We start from the raw sequence: 26,113 nt of genomic DNA on the forward strand, positions 1-26,113 counted from the left end.
AAGGCCTAAGCCTGGGCCTCACAATGATCACTTTATGATTGTAAACCCAGTGCTCTACTCACTAGACCACACTACACTTAGCTAACTCTTTAATTCTTGACTATATTTAATAGGACTTGCTCCCAAGTGCCTCTGAATAGGCTTGAAGCCCTGCGGCCTGATCCTATGCATGTTTACGCAGAAGTAAATCCCATCACACTCAGTGGGGCTTAATCCTCTGGGTGCTGGCCCAGTTGAATTTCTGCCCGTCAATGATGAAACAACTTCGGCCCATACAACCAGGGTTGGGGAACACATGGCCCTTCAGATGTTGAAGGACTCCAACTCCCATGGCCCCCAGCCAAAGCAGCCAACGGTTGTGGATAATGGGAGTTGTAGTCAGATACCATCTGGAGGGCAACGGGTTCCCTGACCCAGGGGTGAGCAATGGTGGGTCCTTCCATGCGCGGTGACACTCCAAACCTCATCAGCCCCAGCCAGAGGGGCACTGGTCTGGGGATGATGGGAGATGGAGTTCAGAAATATCTGGAGAGCAACAGGTTCCATAATTCAGGGTGCGAACGACAGGTGGTCTGGCCAGATGCGGTGGCACTCTAACCCCATCTGCCCCAGCCAGAGGGGCACTGGTCTGGGGATGATGGGAGATGGAGTCCAGGAACATCTGGAGAGCAAGGGATTCCCTAACTCAGGGTGCAAATGACGGGTGGTCTGGCCAGATGCGGTGACACTCCAAACCTCATCAGCCCCAGCCAGAGGGGCACTGGTCTGGGGATGATGGGAGATGGAGTCCAGGAACATCTGGAGAGCAAGGGATTCCCTAACTCAGGGTGGAAATGACGGGTGGTCTGGCCAGATGCGGTGACACTCCAAACCTCATCAGCCCCAGCCAGAGGGGCACTGGTCTGGGGATGATGGGAGATGGAGTACAGGAACACCTGGAGAGCAACGGGTTTCCTAGGGTGCAAATGACGGGTGGTCTGGCCAGATGCGGGTGGCACTCTAGCCCCCGCCAGAGGGGCACTGTTCTGGGGACGATGGGAACTGGAGTCCAATAACATCTGGGGCCCTTCCTAGCTGGCTTGCCCTGCCCCCCCAGCACCACCCCGCATAGACCCCCACTTCCACTTTCGCTTCCTCCATTGGAGGCGGAGTCCCTCGCAAGTTCCCGCAACTGACGCTCACGTGATGCCTTTGTACACGCGTACACACACACACTCGTACACACCCGCTCCGGGTCCGCCCCGCCTCCCCTCCTCCCCTCTTCTTCGCCCACCCGCTGCCGCCCCGCCCAGCCCCATTCCGGAGTCCACATGACGCCCGCTTGCTCCTGATTGCATCAATCGCGAAAGGGGAGTCACTCCGGAGTATATAAGGACCGGAGTTGGGCGGGCCCCGCAGCGCGGTTGCTGGAGCCGAACCGGAGGACGCTGGTGAGTTGGGAGCGGCTGGCGTTGGTGGTGGGACGGGAACGGGCTTGGCAGCAAATCGGATTTGGAGCTGGCTTGTGAAGACGTAGCCCAGCCTGGGGCCTTCCAGGTGTGTTGGACTACAACGCCTATCATTCCCAGCCAGCATAGCCCTTGCCGTGCTGGCTGGAAATGGTGAGGAGTTGCCTTCCCCTACTGAATATCCTCTGAATGGGTTGGACTACAAGTCTCATCATTCCCTGCCAGCCATGGCTGGCTGGGAATGATAGGGGTTGGAGTCCAACGTATCTGGAGACCCTGCCCCACCCACCCGCAGGCCAAGGCCCAGCTTCAAAAAAGGCTTAACCACAGAGGTGGAGGATATTTCTGGTGGAGAGAGCATATTATTATTATTTTATATTATTATTATTATTATTATTATTATTATTATTATTACATACTGCCCCATAGCCTGAAGTTCTCTGGGCGGTTTACAAAGATTAAAAACAGCTCTCTGCCTGATCTACCCCACAGGGCTGTCGGGAGGCTAAAACAGAGAGGAGGAGGATCATGTAAAAAAAAAAACTTGGGTTCCTTGTAGGTAGACAAAAAGTCAGGATATGAATGTAATAAATTCATTAAATCAAATTAAGTGAGTAGGACTTAACATGCGTTTAATTGCCTCCATTGAAATCGAGCTTCCTTAAGCAGGGGCAGTGTACCAGCCCCCAGGGCTAGCAGGAAAAGGTCTCTTGCTTCTGGGCTTCCTAGAAAGGATCATTCCTGGTCTCCCAGGGTTGCTACATCTCTCGGTCCAATTTAACAGAACGTGTGGATTTATATCCCCGTGCATTGACTGGGCCATCACTTTCTCAAACGCCGGGGTGCTGGAATAGCATTGCAAATCGAATCAAACCTGGCTGAGTTTTGTGTAGCCGGAGCCGTTCCAAAACAGAACCCCTTGAATTGAATTGATTGAATTAATCCAGAGGCCATATTAAAACTTGACGAAATAAAATCCCTTTAGAAGTCTATGTAGGAAATAATGGGCGGAAATCATCCTGAGAACTTTGTCCAGGAGAGAAGTGTAATAAATAAATTGAGGGATGCAATCCTAGTAAATAAATTAAGGGATGCAATCCTGTTAATATTATTGTTATTGACCGATTAAAAAAGGCCGTACAACTTGCAGCATGCTGCCGTATTTATTCATTTTTCCCCCTGTCCAAACATGCATAGGGCCGTGCCCTAAATCAATAAAATACATCAAGCCACAGGCTGTGTAAGAGAACAAGATGAAATCCATTTAAACCTCCACGCCAAGATGAAAGAGAACAAGATGAAATCCATTTAAACCTCCACGCCAAAGTAGATACAGAACAACGCACGTCCGCGTTCAAATTAAAGCTAGTCTGAGAAAATGTAAAAATTGAGCAAATGCATGAACCAAAATGAGTTAGTTATCCCCAAATTCAGTTAACAGAGGTGTGTTCCAGACGGTCCAGTCGCTCCCAATGCCCTGGGCTACAATGCCCATCCTCCCTGGGGAAGATGGGACTTGTAATCCAGACTCCACAGACAGGCAGTAGTCCTCCGGGAATTCTTTCTCAAGCTGTGCCTGGAGATCCTGGAATTCGAACCCAGGGCCTTGTGCATTTCTAGGCAGGCTTTAAAGTGAGGACACGTTTTTTTTCCAGGAGGGAGTCAGGGGTACAGCAACCTTTTCGCATGCAAGTCCTGGGTTTAATCCCTGGTAGGGCTCTCTGGCTGGGTCAGACTACAAATCCCATCAGCGTGGCTGGCTGGGGATGTTGGGGGGTTGTAGTCCGCACTGGGCGGCGACCAGGTTGGGAAGGCCGGTGGCGACAATCCTGAATTGAATGGACCAGCGTGTAAACGTATCCTCTTAAGTTCCTACGTTAGCAGAACGTCAGCTCAAAACGTAGGTGGCTAAGATCTTTGAACGCTAGCCAGCCCGACTTGTATTATTATTATTATTATTATTTATTTATATAGCACCATCAATGTACATGGTGCTGTACAGATTACACAGTAAATAGCAAGACCCACAAATTAAATAAAAGAATATAATAAAATACACCTGCACAACGTTTCAACATGAAGCATGGGTTGCACCGCAGAAAGCGAAGGCTGCACTCCTAAAACCCGTTTGCCTGGGAGTGAGCCCCATTGAATTGCCTCTATGGTTAGGGAGCGTGCGTGGGCCTCCTCCAGAGATTACCATACTACTACTATCATTCCTCGGTATTGGTGATGCTCATAAGGGTGGACCGGAGTTTGCTGATTTAATTTACTTCTTGACAACATTTCTACAAAACTGTGAATCAAAACAGTTGCATTCCCGCAATCTCCGAAGGGTTCCCCCGTTGCCCAACCCTATTCCAGAGGTTGTGGGGCGCATTCATGCCCCTAAGTGTGCACCATAGGCGTACGCAGCACATTTCGGTAGGGTGTGCATCCAGGGAATTATTTCTTTTTAAAAGGTGGACATTTATTGAATACTCAGTTATAAGTATTCAATAATACTCAGTTATAAGTATATTCAGAGGAGGGCAACCAGGATGATCAGGGGTCTGGAAACAAAGTCCTATGAGGAGAGACTGAAAGAATTGGGCAGGTTTAGCCTGGAGAAGAGAAGATGGAGGGGAGACATGAGAGCACTCTTCAAATACTTGAAAGGTTGTCACACAGAGGAGGGCCAGGATCTCTTCTCGATCCTCCCAGAGTGCAGGACACAGAATAAGGGGCTCAAGTTAAAGGAAGCCAGATTCCGGCTGGACATCAGGAAAAACTTCCTGACTGTTAGAGCAGTACGACAATGGACCCAGTTACCTAGGGAGGTGGTGGGCTCTCCCACACTAGAGGCCTTCAAGAGGCATCTGGGCAGCCGAATTTCAGGTATGCTTTAGGGTGGGTTCCTGCAGTGAGCAGGGGGTTGGACTCGATGGCCTTATGGGCCCCTTCCAACTCTACTATTCTATGATTCTAGCCAAATATACTACTTTGCAATCAGTTGTAAGCCTGCACATTCGTAGCCACAATAATTTTGACTGTAAATGAGGCATAAGGGCCCCCAAACACACCTCATTTTAGAACTATTCCTATGAATTTATTTATTTATTTATTACATTTTTATACCGCCCAATAGCCGAAGCTCTCTGGGCGGTTCACAAAATGAACAATCCAATATTTCAGCCTTCCGTGACCTGGTTGCTTTCAGAGCTTTTGGACTTCAGGTCCCATCAGCCCCAGTTAAGCAACAGTCAAGAATGATGGGGATTTGGGTCAAAAACGTCTGGAGGGTACTAGGTTGAGAAAGTCTTCAATAGAGAGCCAGTGTGGTGTAGTGGCTAGGCAGCCTTCCTCAACCTGGGGCGCTCCAGATGTGTTGGACTACAACTCCCAGAATGCCCCAGCCAGCTGGCTGGGGCATTCTGGGAGATGCAGTCCAACACATCTGGAGCGCCCCAGGTTGAGGAAGGCTGGGCTAGAGTGTTGGACTGGGAGTTGGGAGATCCGGGTTCTAGTCCTCCCTCAGCCATGGAAGCCCACTGGGTGACTTTGGGCCAGTCACAGGCTCTCAGCCCAACCCACCTCACAAGGTTGTTGTTGTGAAGATAAAATGGAGCAGAGGAGGAGGAGGATTATGTATGCCACTTTCAGTTCCTTGGAGGAAAAAAGGCGGGATATAAATGCAATAAATAAAATAATAAATAATATTCAGTCTGCCTATAATGAAAACATTGTCCCACACCCAAAAGGAACTTTGGCATATGCTCAGAGGTGCTCTTGTGTTGTGACCATGTTAGCATCTCTCCACTTCTAATGAAGCTATCAACCCAAGCGGTCCAGCTTGTCTTAAAATAACCCTAACGTGTTTTCTCTCGGCCTGTCTCTTCTGGGATGGGGGAATGATGAAATAGCCGTACTGGGTGAAATTTGCGTGGCGGCCTGCTGTTGACTCACCCCTGCTGTGGAGAAATGCTTGCCAAATGTGCCTTTGGGTGAAAGTACCAAGCCTTTGCCCCAGATATGCGCAAGAGGACCTGTTCCATTTGGCTGTCAGAGGCATGTTGTCATAGTACATAGGGTTTTGTGTCAACATTTGGAGTTTCTTGCTTGTGGGAGTGGAGGTTGTTTGCATGAGAAAAGTCTGGCTCGTCTCTGGGTACAGCTACCCGTCCACCTTCGGATCAACTTTTAATCCCTCTATATTGGATGTTCGGGTTGTGAGTGCCAACGCTTAAGTAAGCAAGGCCGTGTCACCCGTGCTCGAGAGAGGGAAGGTCACGGGAAACCCGGGCTTTGCAGGAGCACAAGGTAGAGGGAGCTACCCCGAAACAGCTCGGTGAAGACTTAAGCTCCGTAACCCTGAAATGGCGGCTTGCTTTGGCGGCAGGGGACGTAATGGAGTAGTGTGGAGGAGGGCGTGGCTGGCATCCTGAAAATGCGCACTTGAAATTGCAGAGTGGGATCTTTTCCCCATCATCCACTACCTGATCCTTTGAGCTACAGTTGCCGGCAATTGAATCTGGAGCTTTCGGTGTGGAAAGCAGGTGTTTCCTTCAATTCCCTAACCTAAAATGTTAGGAAGAGGTTAAACTAGAGCTGTTGTCCCTGACATGCTAGTCCTCTAGGCACGGGGATTTGCCCTGCACAGAGAAGCATTTCCTCAAGCAAGCCCCTAAATGGTAGAGACCTTGGCACGGCCTCAATGAGAACTAGCTGCATTGATACTAAACGCCCCTTGTTAAAACAGCTTAACACAGGGCAAAGTACTCCTTACAAGATCTTTGGCTATGCATTCTTGCATCATCATTATTATTATTATTATTATTATTATTATTCAAAGTAATAATAATGGCAGAGTGCAGGACTCGAACCCAGGTCTCCTGCATCCCAGTCTGGCACTTTTAACCACTACACCAAGATGGAGAAATTAATCCATAGTAACTTTGCAAGGCAATTCATGTTTAACCATTCATTTTTTAAAAAAGTCCTTTTTTATCATAAGTTTTAGCCAAAATAAAACCAAACCAAAAAATGCAAGTATAACTACATACTTCAAAGGCCTCCGTTTCAAACATGACAATGTTCTAAATTGGGGGGGGGGGAACAGTAAATTACGCATAAACTTCAGTGAATGCGGGCCAAATATCCAAATATGTCCATGCGTAAACGGCGCCTGTGTGCCGGTCTTCCAAACGTTGCTAGTTTTCTTAGGTCTTCAATCCCCTGCGTTAAAAAGGCGCTTAAAAAAGTCGTAAAGGAAATAATTTCCTATAGCATCCTTTTCGAAGGATCCATAATTAAGGCTGCCACCCTGAACGCCATTTACTGCGGAGTAAGCTACGTTGAACGCAGTGCAAAATTACTCCTGCGTCAGCCAGCCTGGGGGCGGCGGGGGCGGTGATGCTCTAACCACTGTACCACGCTGTCTGGGTGAATTCCGAAGATCCATGGACCAGGTGGAGCAAGCGAGTCACGAGATGAAGTTTGACTCACCTCCAGCGTGGCTCAGGGGAACTTTGGACCAGGCGCTATCTCCCCGCATAGGATTTGCAGGCATAACGTGGGATAAGCGCCGTGCCTTGAACAAAGGGCAGGACGGTGGCGCTCCCAATATCATTGGACTATAACTCCCATCATCCCTGACCCTTGTGGCTGATGGGTGTTGGAGTCCCTGAAACTTCCCCCAGCTCTGCTGTGGAGCCACCTCGATTTCCACACTCTGTATGTGTTCAGAAACCTTGCTGTCCCTTTGGATCTTGGGGGGATCTTGCTGGGGGGGGCACTGGTGGCTGAGGGGAGGGCGGCTTGCACCCGGTCCCAAAGTGATCGCCCGCGCTGCCGCTTCTTTTAATTTTGACAGTCGGGTCACGTAATTTCAGACGGGAAGAGCCAGACGACGGCTTTTGTTTGCATCTTGCAAGAAATCGGAGTCCTCTTTTGCAACGTCCTTGCACAGCGTCGTGGAGCCGACCCAAAAAGTTGGGTACAAAGAATTTTTTTTTTTTTGCATTTAAGGGGGCCCAGCCCCTCCATCTAATCCCTTCTGAGAAACACGTCTCCCTCCAAGGACAATTCACAATGCGCCCGCCTAGCTCCCGACCTCTGACTGGGCTATTTCTAGACAGCCCTGGAATTTACTCCAAACGTTTCTTGATAAGCACTCTGGTGAGTTTCTAACTTCCTTTCTTCTTAGCTGCACCTCACCCTGACCATGGCTTCCACCGACAGTGCTGCCTCCTCACCACCGCCAGCAGAAGAGCAAGACCAGAAAGTAAGTCCCGTTCAGATTTAATGTATATATTAAACGAGATCTTGACTTGCTGGTACTGGATTCTAAAAGTATTTTTTACGCCGCCCCTCAGCCGAAAGGGCCCCCGGTTCATAATCAGTTGAGCAAGGCCGTGCCCGCTGGGCTTACAATTTGCAAAGGCACGACACGCGAGGAAAAAGGAGCGAGGAGGGAGGAGGAAAATAAAATGGTGCATCGGAGGTCTGAGACGTTCTGAACGGCGCCGAGCAGGGAATACCGCACGACCTAGGTTTTTATGCCTTGCCGCTGGTTCTGATCAGTGGTAGAAATGTAGGGGCCCATATAAGGCTTCCTAATTCAGTGCTGGCTGGCAGAGCCGCTCCAAGGTTTCAGATGGAAGGCCGTTCCCTGCCCTACCTGCTAATGCGCAGGGTTGAACCTGGGACCATCCGCATGGGCTCCAACATGGCGATGGAGTTGTAGCCTGAAACTTCGCTTCCAGAAGGCGGCTCTGTTTTCATCGGCGCTGTCAAGTTCCCAGTCCTCATGACTGTGCCGATGTTCCGTTTCCTCCTCAGAGCATGGCTGACAGGGTGGCCAACCTGCCCCTGGTCAGCTCTGCCTACGACATGGTGTCCGCCGCGTACGCCTCTACCAAAGAGAGCTACCCGTATGTGAAATCCGTCTGCGATGTGGCTGAGAAAGGGGTGAAAACCATCGCTTCTGTGGCTGTCAGTGGAGCCCAGCCCCTTCTGGACAAATTGGAGCCACAGAGTGAGTGATTCCATGGGGTTTTGGGGTGTGTGTGTGTGTGCATTGCTGGTTAAAAGAGCAAAAGCGAGGTTTATTTACCCCTGGGGGTCTTGTGGACGTTTCCTGCCTCACTGTCTCCTCCGAACTGGAGGGCAGGAGGATAATTCCTTACCCAGGGATGTGGAGTGATACAGCCCGAGGCTGGAAGGGCTTTGGAGGTGGGGGGAATTTTACAGATTGGGGCTATCATTTATTTATTTATTTATTTATTTTATATATAAAATAAGCTTTTATATTGTATTTTATACTATGGTTTTATGCTGTGTGGTAAAGCAGCAGTTTCTGCAGCTGAAACTCTCCCCACAGCCTGAGTTCGATCCCAGCGGAAGCTGGTTTCAGGCAGCCGGCTCAGGTCGACTCAGCCTTCCATCCTCCGGAGGTCGGTAAAATGAGTACCCAGCTAGCTGGGGGAAAGGTAATCACGGCCGGGGAAGGCAACGGCGAACCACCCCGCTATAAGGCCTGCCAAGAAAACGTCATCCCTCCAAGAGTCAGTAATGACTCAGTGCTTGCACGAGAGGTTCCTTTCCTTTTTCCTTTACACTTTGAATGTTTTTAATTTTTGTGAACCGCCCAGAGAGCTCCGGCTATTGGGCGGTATAGAAATGTAATAAATAAATAAATAAATTATTGCATTTTTACCGATTCTAAGACGCCATCGATTGTAAGACGCACACTAATTTCAGTACCACCAAAAGAAAAAAAACCTAAGACACACCCGCGATTCTAAGATGCACCCCATTTTTAGAGATGTTTATATGGAGAAAAAAGTGCAGGTGCAGGGAAAAAAATGTATATTCTATTGTGTAACTTTTTCTGTGCCTGTTCAGTTTCAACAGCCAATGAATATGCGTGCAAAGGATTGGACAAATTGGAAGAGAAGTTGCCAGTCCTTCAACAGCCAACGGATAAGGTAAGAACTTTCCCATCCAGTGTTTGGAGATTGAAAAGCTGATTATACAAAGGGAAGAGGAAGGTGGAAAAATAGTTTGTAAGGGTATAATGAGCGCTTTATATAAGATATTGCTGGAATTGGAAGAGCAGCATGAACGTTATGAAAATGACATGGGATCAAGATATGGAAAGACCGTGGAGTAGTCAAGAGTGGGAAACGATATGGAACCCACGTTGATTAAAGACTATGTCAGTAAGAATAAAGGAAAACTATTATAAATTGATAGGTGGTGGTATTTAACACCAGTAAGACTACATCAAATGGATAAAAAGTATTCTGCAAGATGTTGGAAAGGATGTCAGGAAAAAGGTACATATTTCCATATGTGGTGGACTTGTGAAGCTATTCAGACGTTTTGGCAAATAGTATTTAAAGAGATAAATGATATAATGGGATGGAAGGTAACGATAGGGCCAAGGACAGCACTGTAATAATAATAATAATAATAATAATAATAATAATAATAATAATAATAGTATATTTATTTCTTACCCGCCTCTCCCTTTGTGTCGAGGCGGGGAACAACATTAGAACAGGAATCAATACATCTTAAAAATTCTTGATTTTACATTGATCTGGATAGGCCGGCCGGAAAAGGCTAGTCTTTAAAGCTGCCTTAAAATCACACAGAGAGTTAATTTTACGAATCTCCTCCGGCAGGCCGTTCCACAATCTGGGGGTGATGGAAGAAAAGGTCCTCTGGGAAACTGATGTCAACCTAGTTTTAGCTGACTGAAGTAAGTTCACCCCAGAGGACCTGAGTGTGCGGGGCAGACTATATGGGAGAAGGCAGACAAGTTGGAGCTTGTTCAGAGGAGGGCAACCAGGATGATCAGGGGTCTGGAAACAAAGCCCTATGAAGAGAGACTGAAAGAACTGGGCATGTTTAGCCTGGAGAAGAGAAGATGGAGGGGAGACATGAGAGCACTCTTCAAATACTTAAAAGGTTGTCACACAGAGGAGGGCCAGGATCTCTTCTCGATCCTCCCAGAGTGCAGGACACAGAATAACGGGCTCAAGTTAAAGGAAGTCAGATTCCGGCTGGACATCAGGAAAAACTTCCTGACTGTTAGAGCAGTACGACAATGGAACCAGTGACCTAGGGAGGTGGTGGGCTCTCCCACACTAGAGGCCTTCAAGAGGCAGATGGACAACCCTCTGTCAGGGATACTTTAGGGTGGATTCCTGCATTGAGCAGGGGGTTGGACTGGATGGCCTTGTAGCCCCCTTCCAACTCTGCTATTCTATGGTTCTATGATTCTAAGGCGATCCCGCAGGTAACCTGGACCCAAACCATTTAGGGCTTTAAAGGTAATGACCCACACTTTGTACTTTGCCCGGAAACTAATTGGCAGCCAGTGGAGTGATTTTAATGTTGGGGTAATATGCTTACCTCTAGATGTACCGGTGACCAACCTGGCTGCCCTATTTTGATCTAGTTGAAGTTTCCGAACTAGGTACAACGGTAGCCCTATGTGGAGCGCGTTGCAGAGTCAAGCCTTGAGGTTACCAACGCGTGCACGACCGTCTTCAGGTCTTCCGACTCTAGGAAGGGGCGCAGCTGGCGTATCAGCCGAAGCTGATAGTAGGCACTCCTTATCAACACATGAAGGGGTTAAATGTACGCAAAATAGGAAATAATTAATAAGTAATTTATTAACTGCAGCTAGGTTAATAATTGCCGGGAATTGGAAGGAAGAAAGGGATTATCAAATAGAAGAATGGTATAAAGAAGTCTAGGATATAGCTATTAATGACAGACTCACGAGTAGTATAAAAGTTACGAGAAGGAGTGCTGGAGCGAAATGATTTTGATGAGATTTGGAGACCATTTGTTAAATTTGTATTATTATTTATTTATTGATATAGCACCATCAATGTACATGGTGCTGTACAGGGAAAGGGAGTGAACCGTCGCAGGGTGCATTACAATTTTGGAAAGGAGAATAAGGATCCAGGGGGGAGGGGGTGCACGAGATATTACTATGTTATTTTAATAAGTGTTTTTTAATTTCATTATTGTGGTATATTGAGTTGATGTAGTGTGATTATCGTATGTGTAAAATATATATATATATATGGCTTTTCCTTTCAAGTTTTGCAAGATTTGTAAAACGAATCCTGTGATGTCTTTTTAAAAAATGAAGAATAAGAAAAGAGACGTGTTGAATCAGCTAGAGACGTGCCCCAGTTAATTAAGGGGAGATTCTCTTAATGGAATAACATAATCAACTTGTCTTAATCAGCCAGGCAATGAGGTCAGTAGGGTCAGGTACACATCTACTGGACTTCCAGTAGAAGGGGGAAGACCAGTGTTTGACTATATCGGGGGGGCAGCGTTGGACTCCACCTCCTATCAACACCAGCCAGCATGGCCGGTGGTTAGGGCTGGTGGGAGTTGTAGTCCAAAAAATTTTTGGAGGACCACAGATTTCTCACCCCTGGGCTCTACTTTAAGTTCAGCTCAGAGAGAATTTATTTATTTATTTATTTATTTATTACATTTCTATACCGCCCAATAGCCGAAGCTCTCTGGGCGGTTCACAAAAATTAAAACCACAATAAAACAACCAACAGGTTAAAAGCACAAATACCAAATACAGTATAAAAAGCACAACCAGGATAAAAACCACGCAGCAAAATTGATATAAGATTAAAATACAGAGTTAAAACAGTAAAATTTAGATTTAAGTTAAAATTCAGTGTTAAAATACTGAGAGAATAAAAAGGTCTTCGGCTGGCGATGAAAGGAGTACAGTGTAGGCGCCCGGCGGACCTCTCTGGGGAGCTCATTCCACAACCGGGGTGCCACAGCGGAGAAAGCCCTGCTCCTAGTAGCCACCTGCCTCACTTCCTTTGGCAGGGGCTCACGGAGGAGGGCCCATGTAGATGATCTTAAGGTCCGGGCAGGTACATATGGGAGGAGGCGTTCCTTCAAATATTTTATGGAAGATGGGATCCATTTCTTGAATTTGCTGATGTTGAGAGGCGTTAAGACAACAACCTCCTGGTGTGTTCTGTTAGGACAATAAGTGATAACTTCATCAAATAATCTTGCTTGTACCAAACAGCAATCCCGAGCGATCAGGAAGACTGTAAAGAAATTGACCCCCCCCCAATATGGGGTCCTTGGGGGCATGTCTGTTGTGGTTTTGGAGTGAGGGAAACAACCATGTACAAAATGGTCTTTCAGGTGATCTCAGACACCAAGGAGCTGGTCACGTCCACAGTGACCGGGGCGAAGGACGCTATAAGTAGCACGGTGACTGGGATGGTGGATAAAACCAAAGGCGCTGTCCAAGGGGGCATGGAGATGACATGGTCGGCAGTCCAAGGGGGCGTGGAGATGACCCGGTCGGCGGTCCAAGGGGGCGTGGAGATGACCCGGTCGGCGGTCCAAGGGGGCGTGGAGATGACCCGGTCGGCGGTCCAAGGAGGTGTGGAGATGACGCAGTCAGCGGTGTCTAGCAGCGTCAACACGGTGTCATCGGTGGGGCACATGGTAGCTAGCGGTATGGACGCTGTACTTGGGAAATCGGAGGCGCTGGTGGACCACTATTTACCACTGACAGACGAAGAGCTGGGTGAGTTGATGGGGATGCTGTTGGCTTTTTAACGGAGGCAGTTGGAAGGGTGGAACCGAGGCTGGAAGTTCCAGCAAGTTGGAGGTGTAAGGATGAGAGGCAGTGTGGTGTAGTGGCTACAGCATTGGACTGCCACTCGGGAGATCTGGGTTCTTGTCCCCACTGGGCCCTGATGACTTTGGGCCAGCCGCAGATCCTTAGCCCGGCATACCTCACAGGGTTGTTGTTGTGAGGATAAAATGGAGAGGAGGAGGATTATGTACGCTGCCTTGGGTTCCTTGGAGGCAAAAAGGCGGGGGTATAAATACAATAAAATAAATAATAAATAATGACGTAGCCCTAGCCTTCTCACCCCAGGCACCTTGCCTGTACAGTTCTGTGCACCCTTTTCAGAGGGCTCCAGGTGAGTTCTGGAATCCTGCCCTGCGAGGAAGGCTACTGCTATTTCCATGTTCAAGTATTTTAAGATCTAAGAGCAGGGATTCAGACATTCTTTCAACCCGAGGGCCGGATAAGTTCCCGGGGGCTGCATCCCAGTGCTGGGCGGGGCCAACTGCAAGGGGGCGGGGCCAAAAAATACTAGTCATACTGAAGCTTAAAAGTTCTTCGTTTCAGAGGCGTTTTGACTTTTTAGAATGGTTGCTTGGCGGGGTGGGGTGGAAAAACTACGCATCAAGCCAGGAAATCGCCAAATGATTGGAGGTCAAGGGTGTGATGCGTCCTACCCCCCCCCCCCGGGGTCATAGAATCATAGAACAGTAGAGTTGGAAGGGGCCTCTAAGGCCATCAAGTCCAACCCCCTGCTCAGTGCAGGAATCCACCCTAAAGCATCCCTGACAGATGGCTGTCCAGCTGCCTCTTGAAGGCCTCTAGGGTGGGAGAGCTCACGACCTCCCTAGGTCACTGGTTCCATTGTCATACTGCTTTAACAGTCAGGATGATTTTCCTGATATTTCATCATACTGCTCTAACAGTCAGGGAGTTTTTCCTGATGTTCAGCCAGAATTGGTCTTCCTTTAACTTGAGCCCGTTATTCCGTGTCCTGCACTCTGGGAGGATCGAGAAGAGATCCTGGCCCTCCTCTGTGTGACAACCTTTTAAGTATTTGAAGAGTACTATCATGTCTCCCCTCCATCTTCTCTTCTCCATGCTTCTCTTCTCAATCCTCCCAGACTGCAGGACACATGAATTATGGGCTCAAGTTACAGGAAGTCAGATTCCGGCTGCACATCAGGAAAAACTTCCTGACTGTTAGAGCAGTACGACGATGGAACCAGTTACCTAGGGAGGTTGAGGGCTCTCCCACCCTAGAGGCCTTCAAGATGCAACTTGACGGCCATCTGTCAGGCATGCTTTGAGGTGGATTCCTGCACTGAGCAGGGGGTTGGACTCGATGGCCTTGTAGGCCCCTTCCAGCTCTGTTATTCTATGATTCTATAAGGGCACTGGGAGTTTGCCATCTGGGTAACACCATAGGGCTGAATCTGGCCCCCAACATCGACGTTCTGCATTCTTGATTAGGTCTGTGCACCGCCTCAGATCCGAACCCCGAATCCGAAGCAGATCAGGGTGGTTCAGACCCTTCCGAATCGGATCCGAGGCGGTTCTGGCGAAGGCCGAGGTGGTCCGAAGCCGATTGGCTCCAAAGCTCTGGGCCGCCTTGGCGCTTCGGGGCCGCCCCCGCCCCCCACCCCATCTCCTTACCCTCTGCCTCCGTTGCCGCCGCCGCCATCTTCTCGCGGCTTCCAGTGCTGCCGCTGGCGGAAATGAAAGGGAGTAGGCTGTGCGATTTTAAGTTATCGCACGGCCTACTCCGTTTCATTTCCGGCAGCTCCGGAAGCCGCCAGGAGAAAGATGGCAGCCGCGACGAGGCAGCAGGCAAGTCCAACTTCCCCACTTACCTGCCACTGGCGGAAGAGATCTGTCTTGATAGCTTTATTAAGTTCAGAAAGTCTGTTAAGTTGGCGGAACTCTCCCGGTAGGCTGTTCCACAGTCCGGGAGCGGTAGACTGTTCTAATAGGCCCAAAAGAAATGTTGTTCTTGAATAAGACGTAGCCGGAGATCCATAAGACTTCCGCTCACCCCACACCACCCCGCTTAAAACCTCTTGGCTTTTTTCTAGCCAAACTGGCCACCTCTGTGGAGGGCTTTGACATGGCCACCGTTGAGCAGCAGAAAGAACAACGCAGCTACTTCGTGCGCCTGGGGTCTCTCTCCAGCAAACTCCATCACCGGGCCTACCAACACTCCCTGGCCAAACTGAAAGACGCCAAGCAGGGCACCCAAGACGTCCTTTCTCAGCTGCAGCAAACCATCGTACTGGTAAGGAAGCAATTCTCCTCCTAGAACGGGCACGGGCGAGGCTCTGGGCGTTGCTGGACTACAAATCCCATCAGCCCAGGCTGTCCAACACCTCTCGGCCTCGTCAGGTTGTCTTCTGTGACATGGGTGCTGGAGCAGAAACCCGTCGTTTCAAACGAAGGCGTTTACTTTTTTTAGTTTCGGCGTTCAACCGCCCCTTTGCCTCGCCTGTCTGTTTTCCGCTCGCAAATGCCGTCTCGGAACGCCGAGGCCGGGAAGGGCTTTGCTGACCATTCTCTCCTTCTCCTCCGCCCAGATTGAGCAGCTCAAACAAGGAGTGGATCAGAAAATCCAAAGCGGGCAGGAGAAGTTGAATCAGACGTGGCTGCAGTGGAGACAACAGCAGAATCCGGAGGCGAGCCAGAAAGATGTGACAACCGGGCCTGAGGTGGGTCACTCCCTGGAGAAATCCGTTCTCTAAAAACGAAACCAAAAACTTCTCCGTGAGAATATCCAGTTTTAGAATCTCTTTTATTCATTTGAAGAGATTAAAGGCCACAATCCTATTAGGGGTGCGGTCCGCTCCGTTTCGGATCCCCGAATCCGAAGCAGAGCGGGCCAATCCGGACCTCCTAAACCCGGTTCCGGAGCGGGTTGTGGGAGGTCCGGATCGACCCAAAGCGATCCGGACCTCGAAATCGATTCGGACCATTCCAAAGCTTCGGAGACAGGTAAGTGGGGAGGGGGTCTTACCTGGCTCTGTCGTCCACCACCACCGCTGCGGTGAGTTAGGGAAACTTTCAGGCAGCCAATGTAAGAGATAACAGGATAAGAGTAATATCATCCAAACCTTTAGCTCCCACAAGCATTCATTCTGTACCAGTTATAGTTTCCAAATAGTCTTCAAAGGCAGCCCCATGTAGACCTAGCTGGTGGTTTTGCTACTGCCCTGTAATGAAACACTGGCCAGTTCTGAGGTCCATATTGTAAGGCTAACTCTGGCACACGTCACTAGCAAGGAGGGTAGAGGTGTCGGAGAAATCGCAACGGAATCCAACGAGTTCAGATTTCTATGAATCCGTCTTGCAGTCTGCAGCGGACCGGATTTCCCCCCAGTTGCATGGAGTACACAGACTTACAGATTGTTTTTTCCCTTTCCGGAATTTTACTCAAATTTAGTCATAGAGGAAAGGAAAGGAACCTCTCGTGCAAGCACTGAGTCATTGCTGACTCTTGGAGGGACGCCAGCTTTCGCTGACGTTTTCTTGGCAGGCCTTATAGCGGGGTGGTTTGCCGTTGCCTTCCCCGGCCGTTATTGCCTTTCCCCCAGCTAGCTGGGTACTCATTTTACCGAAGGATGGAAGGCTGAGTCGACCCGAGCCGGCTGCCTGAAGCCAGCTTCCGCTGGGATCGAACTCAGGCCGTGGGGAGAGTTTCGGCTGCAGAAACTGCTGCTTTACCGCTCTGCACCACACGAGGCTCTTTTAGTCATAGAGACAAACATACAAAAAAAATCCCCACCGGCCGAATGCATCTTTTGGTAGGATTTGTGCATTTCGGGGGGGATTCGCACATCTCCGCCACTGCGCAGTTCCGCAACTGCGCATCTGCGCAAATTTGTGAAAATGAGAAAAATGCAATTCCGTCAATGACCGGATGGCGGAACGAAAGGCAGCTGTCGATCCACAAAACGCAGATGGAATGGATCTTACCAAATCCGTACCTCTCTCCAGGAGGGGCGAGGGCCTAAAGAGTATGTGGTAGGCCTCAGTCCTTCGAAGCTCCAGTCTTGATGCGATTCCTGTCCTCTTCTCTTTACAGCAAATTGAGTCGCGTGCTCTGGAGGTGTCCCGTGGCCTTGCTCAGCAGCTCCAGTCGGCCACCCTGGCTCTGGTTTCCAACCTCCAAGGTTTGCCCGCCGGCCTCCAGGAGAAAGTGGGGCTCGTCCGGCAGAATGTCGAGGACCTCCGGGCTTCCTTTGCGTCCGCCGGGTCCTTTCAGGATTTGTCTAGCTCCGTCTTGGCCCAGGGCAGGGAACGGCTCACCAAGGCCCGTCAGCTGTCGGAAGAGCTAGTGGACCACGTTGTCCATAACGCCCCCCTCTCTTGGGTAGTGGGGCCTTTTGTCCCGTCTGGCAAGGCAGAGGGGGAAGAAATAGAAATGGAGTAGGATTGTTTTGGGCCCTTCTCTGTTCTTGGTGAAGGGGGGAATCGAGCATATTTTCTCAAGAGTAGGTTGTTCTATTCGTAGCTTCCAAGCGGGCCTTACGCAAAGGGGGAAATATAACTTGCCTCACGCTTCCGTATAGGACGTCCGGGCGCAAAAAATCTCAGTGGGAGAGAAAATGGGTTCGTGGTGCAGGGTGCGGTTTTGGAATGGTTCATTTGTCTCTCCTACTTGAGCCAGGCTGCGGCCTAGTTGGAACGCAAGCTTTGGCTGCCATCTTGGTGTATCTTCCTTAACCCAAGTTAGCCAAGTCTTAAATACTAAAACTGCCGTCTCCCAGAGGGATTTTTCTTCTTCACCCAATTCCCTATTCAAAGCAGAACTTTCTCCTCCTTTTTGTAAAGGGCGTAGAGTCCTTCACTTTCTGAATAACTGTGGCCAAAGTTCCCGAAGTGGAGTTTTGGCTAGCGTGCCTGAAGCCGGTTTGGCCATTTGGAAATGCCAAAGATGGCCGTGAGGTCACGGCCTCGGAAAATGAGACGTCCTGTGTTGCACGGCGCTTGACGTCCACGCTGGAAAACTAGAGGGAAGCGTTGATGTAGCAAGATGTCTGCCACCGTAGGAGGAGGGAAAAGGGACTTGTTCTTGCATCACTGAGGTTGGATCCAGACTTTCCCACACTTCGAGTAGACCCATCAAATTGATGGGACTCACATTAGTTGTTACTAAATTAAGTCCCATCGGTTTCACTGGGTCTACTCCAGGTAGGGCTAGATCTGGAAGCAACCTTCATATCTCCGCACAACTCAAAAGTTCAAAAGCAGCTGATTAAAAGAGACTATTTTTGCAGGTGCCTTAAAAGATATGTGCCAAAAGACTTGGTTGGAGGCTTGAATTGAGCTTCTCCGTTGTATAATCCAGCAGTGCGTTTCTAAATATGGATTGTCTCCACATTTCTTATATGCGATTCGATTCCCTTCCTATGACTCGCTTTGTTGTCATTTTTTTTTTACACCCTGTGCCTTAATTCAACAATAAAACACTTTACTGCATTGCAACAAAATGGCTTCCTGTATTTGGGAGGAGAAAGCAGGGGTGGGTGGGGACACCAACCACACAAATCATTCAACTACTTGGAATTGACTGGGGTGGGGTGGGGCACGGTTTGAGGGATGGATTAACATCCCTACATTTGGGGGAAACGCCTTTTGGAGAGGTCCATGGGGAGGTTGAACATGGTAGAGGTAAGATGGGCTCCTCCAACCTGGGGCTCTCTAGGTGGGTTGCACTTCAACTCCCATTATCCCCGGCCAACATGGCCATTGCAGTCCAGCGCATCTGCGGGGCGCCATTTTGGGAGAGGTTGGGTTAAGAGCATATTATCTTCACAACCACCCTCTGAGGTAGGTTAGGCTGTGAGTCTGTGATTGGCTCCCAGAGCTCACTGGGAGCCAATCACAGACTCACAGCCTAACCTACCTCAGAGGGTGGTTGTGAAGATAAAATGGAGAGGGGGGGAGGAGGACAGTGTCAGGCGTCTTGCAAGTGCAAAAAGGTGAGATATAAATATAGTGAATAATAATAAACGGGGAAAGATCTGGCTCTTTGAAATGCTGAAAATGGAAGAGGAACATTGTCTAAGCTCCATCCAATGTGGTCTTAAGAACATAAGAGCCCTGCTGAATCAGACCAAGGGTCCATCTAGTCCAGCACTCTGTTCACACAGTGGACAACCAGCTGTTAGTCAGGGACCAACAAAGCAGGACATGGTGCAATATCACCCTCCCACCCATGTTCCCCAGCAACTGATGCAAACAGACTTACTGCCTCAGATACTGGCGGTAGCACACAGCCAACAGGGCTAGTAGCCATTGATGGCCTCCTCCTCCCGGAATTGATCCAACCCCCTTTGAAAGCCTTCCAAATGGGTGGCCATCGTCACATCTTGTGGCAGTGAGTCCCACAGTTCAACTCTGCGCTGCGTGGAGAAGTCCGTCCTTTTATTTGTCCTGGATCCCCTACCCGTCAGCTTCATGGGAAAACCCCGCTGGGTTCTAGGATTTTGAGAGAGGGAGAAAAATGTCTCCCCGTCCATCTTCTCCACACCGTGCACGATTTTGTACACCTCTATCGGGTCTCCCCGTAGCCTCTCTCCTGCACGGCTGAAAATGGCATTGCGCCGTCTGCGTCTTTTCTGTAGGCCGTTCGTTCCACATCCTGCAGTGACGAAGCTTCCAAAGGAGAATAGGCAAAGAATAGGGGCAAAATTCCAACTCCTGATCTATGACATCACGCCACACATCACAAGCGCTGCACGGAATGATGTCCGGGGAGCCCTTCTCTCGGCCGCGCCTGACCTGAAAAGCCTCCTGCTCCCTCCCCTGGTCGGGGAGCGACCATGGCGTGAAACAAGCCCCCCCCAACCCCCTGGTCTCTCGAGTGGGGATCATGGCGGAGTGTGAGTAGGGAAGCCAGCTGGTGAATCTGGCCCATCTGCTTGGCCGTGGGTGGTCAGGCACATCCCTGGCTCACGCTTTCCGCAGGAAGATCCATTCCGGATTCCCCCATGGGTGCTTTCTCTCAGCGGAATCATTTAGGAATGGGGTGCACAGTTAGATCATGAAGTCTGGGGGTCTGGCTTCATTTTGGACCACCACTCAATGGCTGAACCCCAGGCCAGGTTCAATGCGCAAGCTGTCTTGGTGGGCTGGGGAGGACCCTGGAGTTTCCTCCAGTTCGGAGGGGTGTGGGGTGAGGGTGGTAGAAATTAGGGGTGTGCTCCGCTCTGTTACGGATCCGAAGCGGAGCGGGTCAATCCGGACCTCCGAAGCCCGGTTCCGGAGCAGATCGGGGGAGGTCCGGATTGGCTTGAAGCAGTTTGGAACGGTCTAAAGCGATTCGGACTGTTCCGAAGCTTTGGAGCCAGGTAAGGGGGGAGGGGCGCTGACCTGGCTCCCCTGTCCGCCACCGCCGCGGTCCGTGTGGTGACAGCGGCAGAGCCAGGTAAGGGGGGAGGGGGGTTACCTGGCCAGGGCCGGTGCCAGACTATTTTGCACCCTAGGCAAGGTGAGCTACTTTCACCCCCACCCACCCCCCGAAAATGCCAACTTCGATTTTTAAGAACAGATGTTCCCTGGAAAAAATAAGAATCCCAAAACTTGAAACGGCTAGATTTATTTTAAAGTGCACGAAATATGTCATTCCAGTTACAGCAAACAAATTGGAAAGGAACGTCTATGGGTCTAAAATGCATGATTTAATAGGAATATCACCTCCAAATCATCCCACCCCAACTCACACGCGCGCATGCACACATACACTCAGCATCACTCACTCCAAACAAACACACGCATGAACACATGCATTCGCTCAAAGACCCCCTGCACCCATACGTTCTCTCTCTTTCTCTCTCTTCTGGGCGCACTCCGGAAGTCCGAACGTGGCGCTGCCCCACTCCCACCCCAGCGTCCCTGGCTTTGCTTCGGCTGGGCGGGCACAGGGTGCCATCTCGCCCACCCAGGCCCAGCTGAATCCTCGGGCCGATGTGCATGAGTGCTGCACTGTGCCCGGTGCCCCTCTTAGCTTGGCGCTCTAGGCAGCTGCATGAGTGGCCTCTATGGTAGCACCGACCCTGAACTTGGCTCTGCTACCGCGGTCCATGTGGCAGCAGAAGGCAGAGCCGGGGGAGGGGGGCTTATTCAGCCCTCATTTTGTCCCCCCTTCCCCACTTACCTGCCTCCACCGTCTGCCGCGGAAGCAAGTAAGTGGGGGGCGAATATTTATTTATTTATTGCATTTCTATACCACCCAATCGCCGAAGCTCTCTGGGCGGATCCAGTTCTGGAGCGGATCAGGGGAGATCCAGATCGACCCGAACTGGTTCATGCCTGATCTGGAAGGTCCGGATCATGATCCGAAGTGGTTCGGGTAGCGGGTGAACAGCCCTAGTAGAGACGAACGGAAAATTTGATGGCGGCGGGGTGAGAGTTTGCCATTGAGCAAAGAAACTCGACTCAAGACATCCATTGGTTGTTCTGCATTTCCGGTCTAGATTATTCCTCCGAAGACATCAGGGTGACCACGACAAATTGTTCCGACCCGCCCATGGAAACGACTTACATCAGGCAGGAGAGAGAGGTAGCCGTTCATCGCTGTGCTTTAAGGCATGGCAGCCTTCTGGGGGAATGATTTATTTATTTATTGTTTACTTATTAAAGCGTTTGTATATCCCACCCTCTATCGATGGGAACTCAGGGCGGCGTGCAGATAAAATCCATCCAAACAGTATAAAAGGTAGGAAACCGTCAACAAGCTTAAAAAATAAAAAGTAGGAAATTTAAAAGCAGTAAAAACAATTAAAGCTTTTAGGCAAATTTACCCCCTACCCTCCACCCCCGAGACGCTTTGATTAAAAAGCCACATTTGGTGCTGAAACGAAGCCAGGTTCGGTGCCAGTCAGGCCTTCAAGGGGAGGGCATTCCACAACCAGGGTGCCACAACGGAGGAGGCCCTCTCCTCGTATGCCACCGAATCGTATGTCTCGCATTGGGGGGACGCAGAGGAAGGCTCCTTCAACAGATCTGAAATCCCAGGGAAGCATATATAGGGAGAGGCGCCCCCTCAAATATTGAGGTCCCAAACAGTTTAGGGCTTTCAATGTCATTGCCAACGCCTTGAATTCCAACCGGAAGCGTATAGGCAGCCAGTGCAGTTCCTTTAAGACCGGTGTTATGTGATCTCTGTAAGATGTGCCCACCAGCAGTCTAGCTGCTGCATTTTGCACTAGCTGCAACTTCCGTGTTGTCTTCAAGGGCAGCCCCACCTAGAGCGCATCACAGTAGTCTAATCGGGAAGTTACCAGCACATGCACTACTGTGGCTAGGCTATTAGATATGATTGACCCCGGGAATAGAACCTACAGGCATCTTTGCAAAGGATGTTGTTCCTAGGGCACCTTTCCCTAACCTAGATATTTTGGATTCCTCACCATTGGCCATGCTGGCATGGCCTGACGGAATTGAAGAGTTATTTTGTTCCCTCTTGTGAAAAATCACGTGACTCAACACCACCTCTCTCCCTTAGATTTCCATGCATAAAACAATCAGCCTGTCCCAGCTTTTCAAGAGGAGAGATCCCACTGCTGACACCAACACAGATGTGGACTTCAAAAAAGATGCAGCTGGCAACACCACCAGGAGGACGTCTTGTCCACCCCTGAGCTATGACCCACAGATTCAGTCTGGCTCCAAGCATCCCAGTGAGTACCGGCCACACTGGGGGGGGGGCAAAGATGGGGGGATAGTGGTTAGAGGAGGGGGACAGGCGGGGTGAAGTTGGGGCTAGGCATGCATGCAGGAAAGTCGATTTGATGTGCATCTTCACAGCCACAGCAGCTCAAAACAAGGGCAAGGAAGAACTGTACCCAGAGAATGTGGAGGAGGAGAAGGAGGAGGAGGAGGAGGAGGAGGAGGAGGAGGAGGAGGAGACAGGAATGTTGCAATCAACATTACTGGAGTATCAACCGCCCCCAGAGACAGAGGACAATGCTCCTGAAATGATACCAGAATGGGAGCCCAAATATCCTCTGGAAGAGCAGATAGTTGTTGATTTGCCCGCAACGGAGGAGACGACGCTTCCCGAGCAAACGCCAGAGGAGGTATCTTATCTTTTCAGTGTTGTCTAAGCAACTGGAGTTGTTGCTTCTTGGCGTGCGCGTTCTCCCGCTGTGCCTATGGCAACAGGAAAAGGCCACAGTTATTCCATTAGTCACATCAGTTGTGTTCCATTAGTTATTCCATTAGTCACATTGTACGTTTTTGTGGTTTTAAATTGTATGTTTTTGTGGTTTTAAAGTTTTGTATATTGCTTTTAAGTGGTTTTTATCCTGTGTAAACCGCCCAGAGAGCTTCAGATATGGGGCGATATACAAATGACAATAATAATAATAATAATAATAATAATAATAATAATAATAATAATAATATCCCCGGCATCACATAAAAAAACTATACAGAAAACCTTCAGAAACTAGGCCTACCAAAACCTTCAGAAATTGGGCCTACCAAAACCTTCAGAAACTGGGCCTACCAAAACCTTCAGAAATTGGGCCTACCAAAACCTTCAGAAATTGGGCCTACCAAAACCTTCAGAAATTGGGCCTACCAAACCTTCAGAAACTGGGCCTACCAAAACCTTCAGAAGTCCCCGGCATCCCATCAAAAAACTATACAGAAAACCTTCAGAAACTAGGCCTACCAAAACCTTCAGAAACTGGGCCTACCAAAACCTTCAGAAGTCCCCGGTATCACATCAAAAAACTATACAGAAAACCTTCAGAAACTGGGCCTACCAAAACCTTCAGAAACTGGGCCTACCAAAACCTTCAGAAGTCCCCGGCATCCCATCAAAAAACTATACAGAAAACCTTCAGAAACTAGGCCTACCAAAACCTTCAGAAACTGGGCCTACCAAAACCTTCAGAAGTCCCCGGCATCCCATCAAAAAACTATACAGAAAACCTTCAGAAACTGGGCCTACCAAAACCTTCAGAAACTGGGCCTACCAAAACCTTCAGAAACTGACCTACCATAATACATCCACACCAACATCTAGAAAGCAGTCATCCTTAAAACATGCTCAATGGTCAGGAAATTCCTGAGTCAGTAAAAGACAGCATGACTTGGCAAAGCCCATCATGTCCATCTAGAAAAACTGCCACAAGTGAGAAAAGAGATGATGATGATGATAATAATTAATAATAATAATTAATACTTCTTTTCAGGAAGGGGAAAAGCACTCCGGAAAGGGCTCAGACCTGGATGAAGAGGAAGAGCAAAGTGTCTCACAGCCCACACCGGACACGGAGCCGGCTGCCCCACCGCTGGTGATGGCATCCATTTGGCCAACGGAATTGGAAGAACCACCTGTCATGGAGCCAACGGATCCCCAGCCGCCGCTGGAAAAGGAACCTCCATTCCCTCCGCTAACTCCAGAGGAGGAGCCTCCAGCCGCCTGGGTTCTACCAGAGGAGGAGGCCGGGTTTTCTCAGCCACCGCTGCATCGCGGGCCACCAAAGTTCCAGCCACCGTTGGAGAAGGAGCAAGGCCCGCCATTGATTCAAGAGCTCACGGTCCCACAGCCCGCTGCTGGAAAAGAAACGTCCTTCCTTCAGCTGTCGGCGAATAAGGTACCTTACGTAACTTTGGCCCATCTTACTCCGGAGAAGCGGGGCCGAGCTGGATCTCCCATGGGAGCAGAGAGGCCGGAGTGGCCGGGATCGGCCTGTTTCAAGAAATGGTCTCTTCTTTAACAAACAAAAAAGTGTGTGTGTGTGTGTGTGAGAGAGAGAGAGAGAGAGAGTCTTTCAGTGGGTGGGTGGGTGTCTGTCTCTGCATGTATGTCTGTTTCTGTGACTGTCTCTCTCTCTGTGAGTCTGTGTCTGTCTCTATCTGCGTCTTTCTCTCCATGTCTGTGTGAGTGTCTCTCTGTGACTGCCTCTCTCGATCTGCTTTTTTCTGTGTGTGTCTGTGTGTATGTATCTGTCCGTCTCTTGTCTGTGTATTTTTCTTGTCTGTCTGTCTCTGTGTGTGTGTGTGTGTGCCTGTGTTTCTCTCTGTGTGTGTCTGTTTGTGCAAGTGTGTCTGTCTCTCTGTGAGTGTCTCTCTGTGTGTCTGTTTCTCTCAGTGTTACTCTGTATGTGAATAGCTCTGTCTGAGACTGTTTCTCTTAGTGAATCTGTGTGTCTGTCTGTCTGTGTGAGTGCCTCTCTATGACTGTGTGTGTGTTGCTGTGTATGTGTGTCTGTCTGTCTGTCTGTCTCTCTCTCTCTCTCTCTGTGTGTGTGTATGTGTCTATATGTGTATGTGTATCTGTGTGTCTCTGCCTGATACCAAGAAATGCTTCTCCCAATCAGTGTGGACTTTCCTGAGCTAGCAGGACCAAGGGTCTGATTTGGCATAAGGTGTAAATGATCCCCAGTTAAATTGGCCCTTGATGCAGAACCATAAAGACAAGGAACTTAATTTTGTTTTTTGGGGAGGAGAGAAGGGCTATTGTTCAGTGGGAGATCATCTGGTTCTCCAGGATCAGGGAGCAAGTGGTGAGAAAGACCCTTCTCTCCCTGAGAATCCTGCAGGACCACTGCCGGTCAAAATAGATTAGGGGTCTCCAGCACGGTGCCCGCGAGCGCCCACAGGCACCTCCAAAAAACATCCACAAAGCTCCCCACTCCCTGGCCCGTTCCCCCAAAATTAAACCTTGGAAAATATTAGGACAGTCTTCTTTGTCTCCCTTTCTAGCCTCTCGCCATGCTCTTTCCCTTCTCTCCATCCTTTTGCCTCGCTCCTTCTCTCCACTCCCAGCCTCTCGCCATGCTCTTTCTCTCCTCTCCATCCTTTTGCCTCGCTCTTTCTCTCCATTCCCAGCCTCTCGCCGTGCTCTTTCTCTCCTCTCTATCCTTTTGCCTCACTCTTTCTCTCCACTCCCAGCCTCTCGCCGTGCTCTTTCTCCCCTCTCTATCCTTTTGCCTCGCTCCTTCTCTCCACTCCCAGCCTCTCGATGTGCTCTTTCTCTCCTCTCCATCCTTTTGCCTCACTCCTTCTCTCC

The 26,113-nt window shown here is 49.6% G+C and overlaps 1 protein-coding gene across 1 annotated transcript in view; it reads left to right on the plus strand.

Annotated features, from left to right (window-relative positions):
• Positions 1-18,530, plus strand: part of LOC134413178 (uncharacterized) — a 40,324-nt gene extending 21,794 nt beyond the window's left edge. Inside the window, exons 11-18 of the mRNA XM_063147307.1 lie at positions 1,331-1,430; positions 7,633-7,710; positions 8,268-8,463; positions 9,333-9,415; positions 12,651-13,041; positions 15,165-15,364; positions 15,660-15,791; positions 17,165-18,530. Of these exons, the coding sequence (XP_063003377.1) occupies positions 1,331-1,430; positions 7,633-7,710; positions 8,268-8,463; positions 9,333-9,415; positions 12,651-13,041; positions 15,165-15,364; positions 15,660-15,791; positions 17,165-17,512 (1,528 nt within the window). The 3' untranslated portion in view covers positions 17,513-18,530. The remainder of the gene's footprint in view (positions 1-1,330; positions 1,431-7,632; positions 7,711-8,267; positions 8,464-9,332; positions 9,416-12,650; positions 13,042-15,164; positions 15,365-15,659; positions 15,792-17,164) is intronic.
• Positions 18,531-26,113: the final 7,583 nt, after the last annotated feature.

Source organism: Elgaria multicarinata, chromosome 23, assembly GCF_023053635.1.
Source record: "Elgaria multicarinata webbii isolate HBS135686 ecotype San Diego chromosome 23, rElgMul1.1.pri, whole genome shotgun sequence".
Taxonomy (NCBI): domain Eukaryota; kingdom Metazoa; phylum Chordata; class Lepidosauria; order Squamata; family Anguidae; genus Elgaria; species Elgaria multicarinata.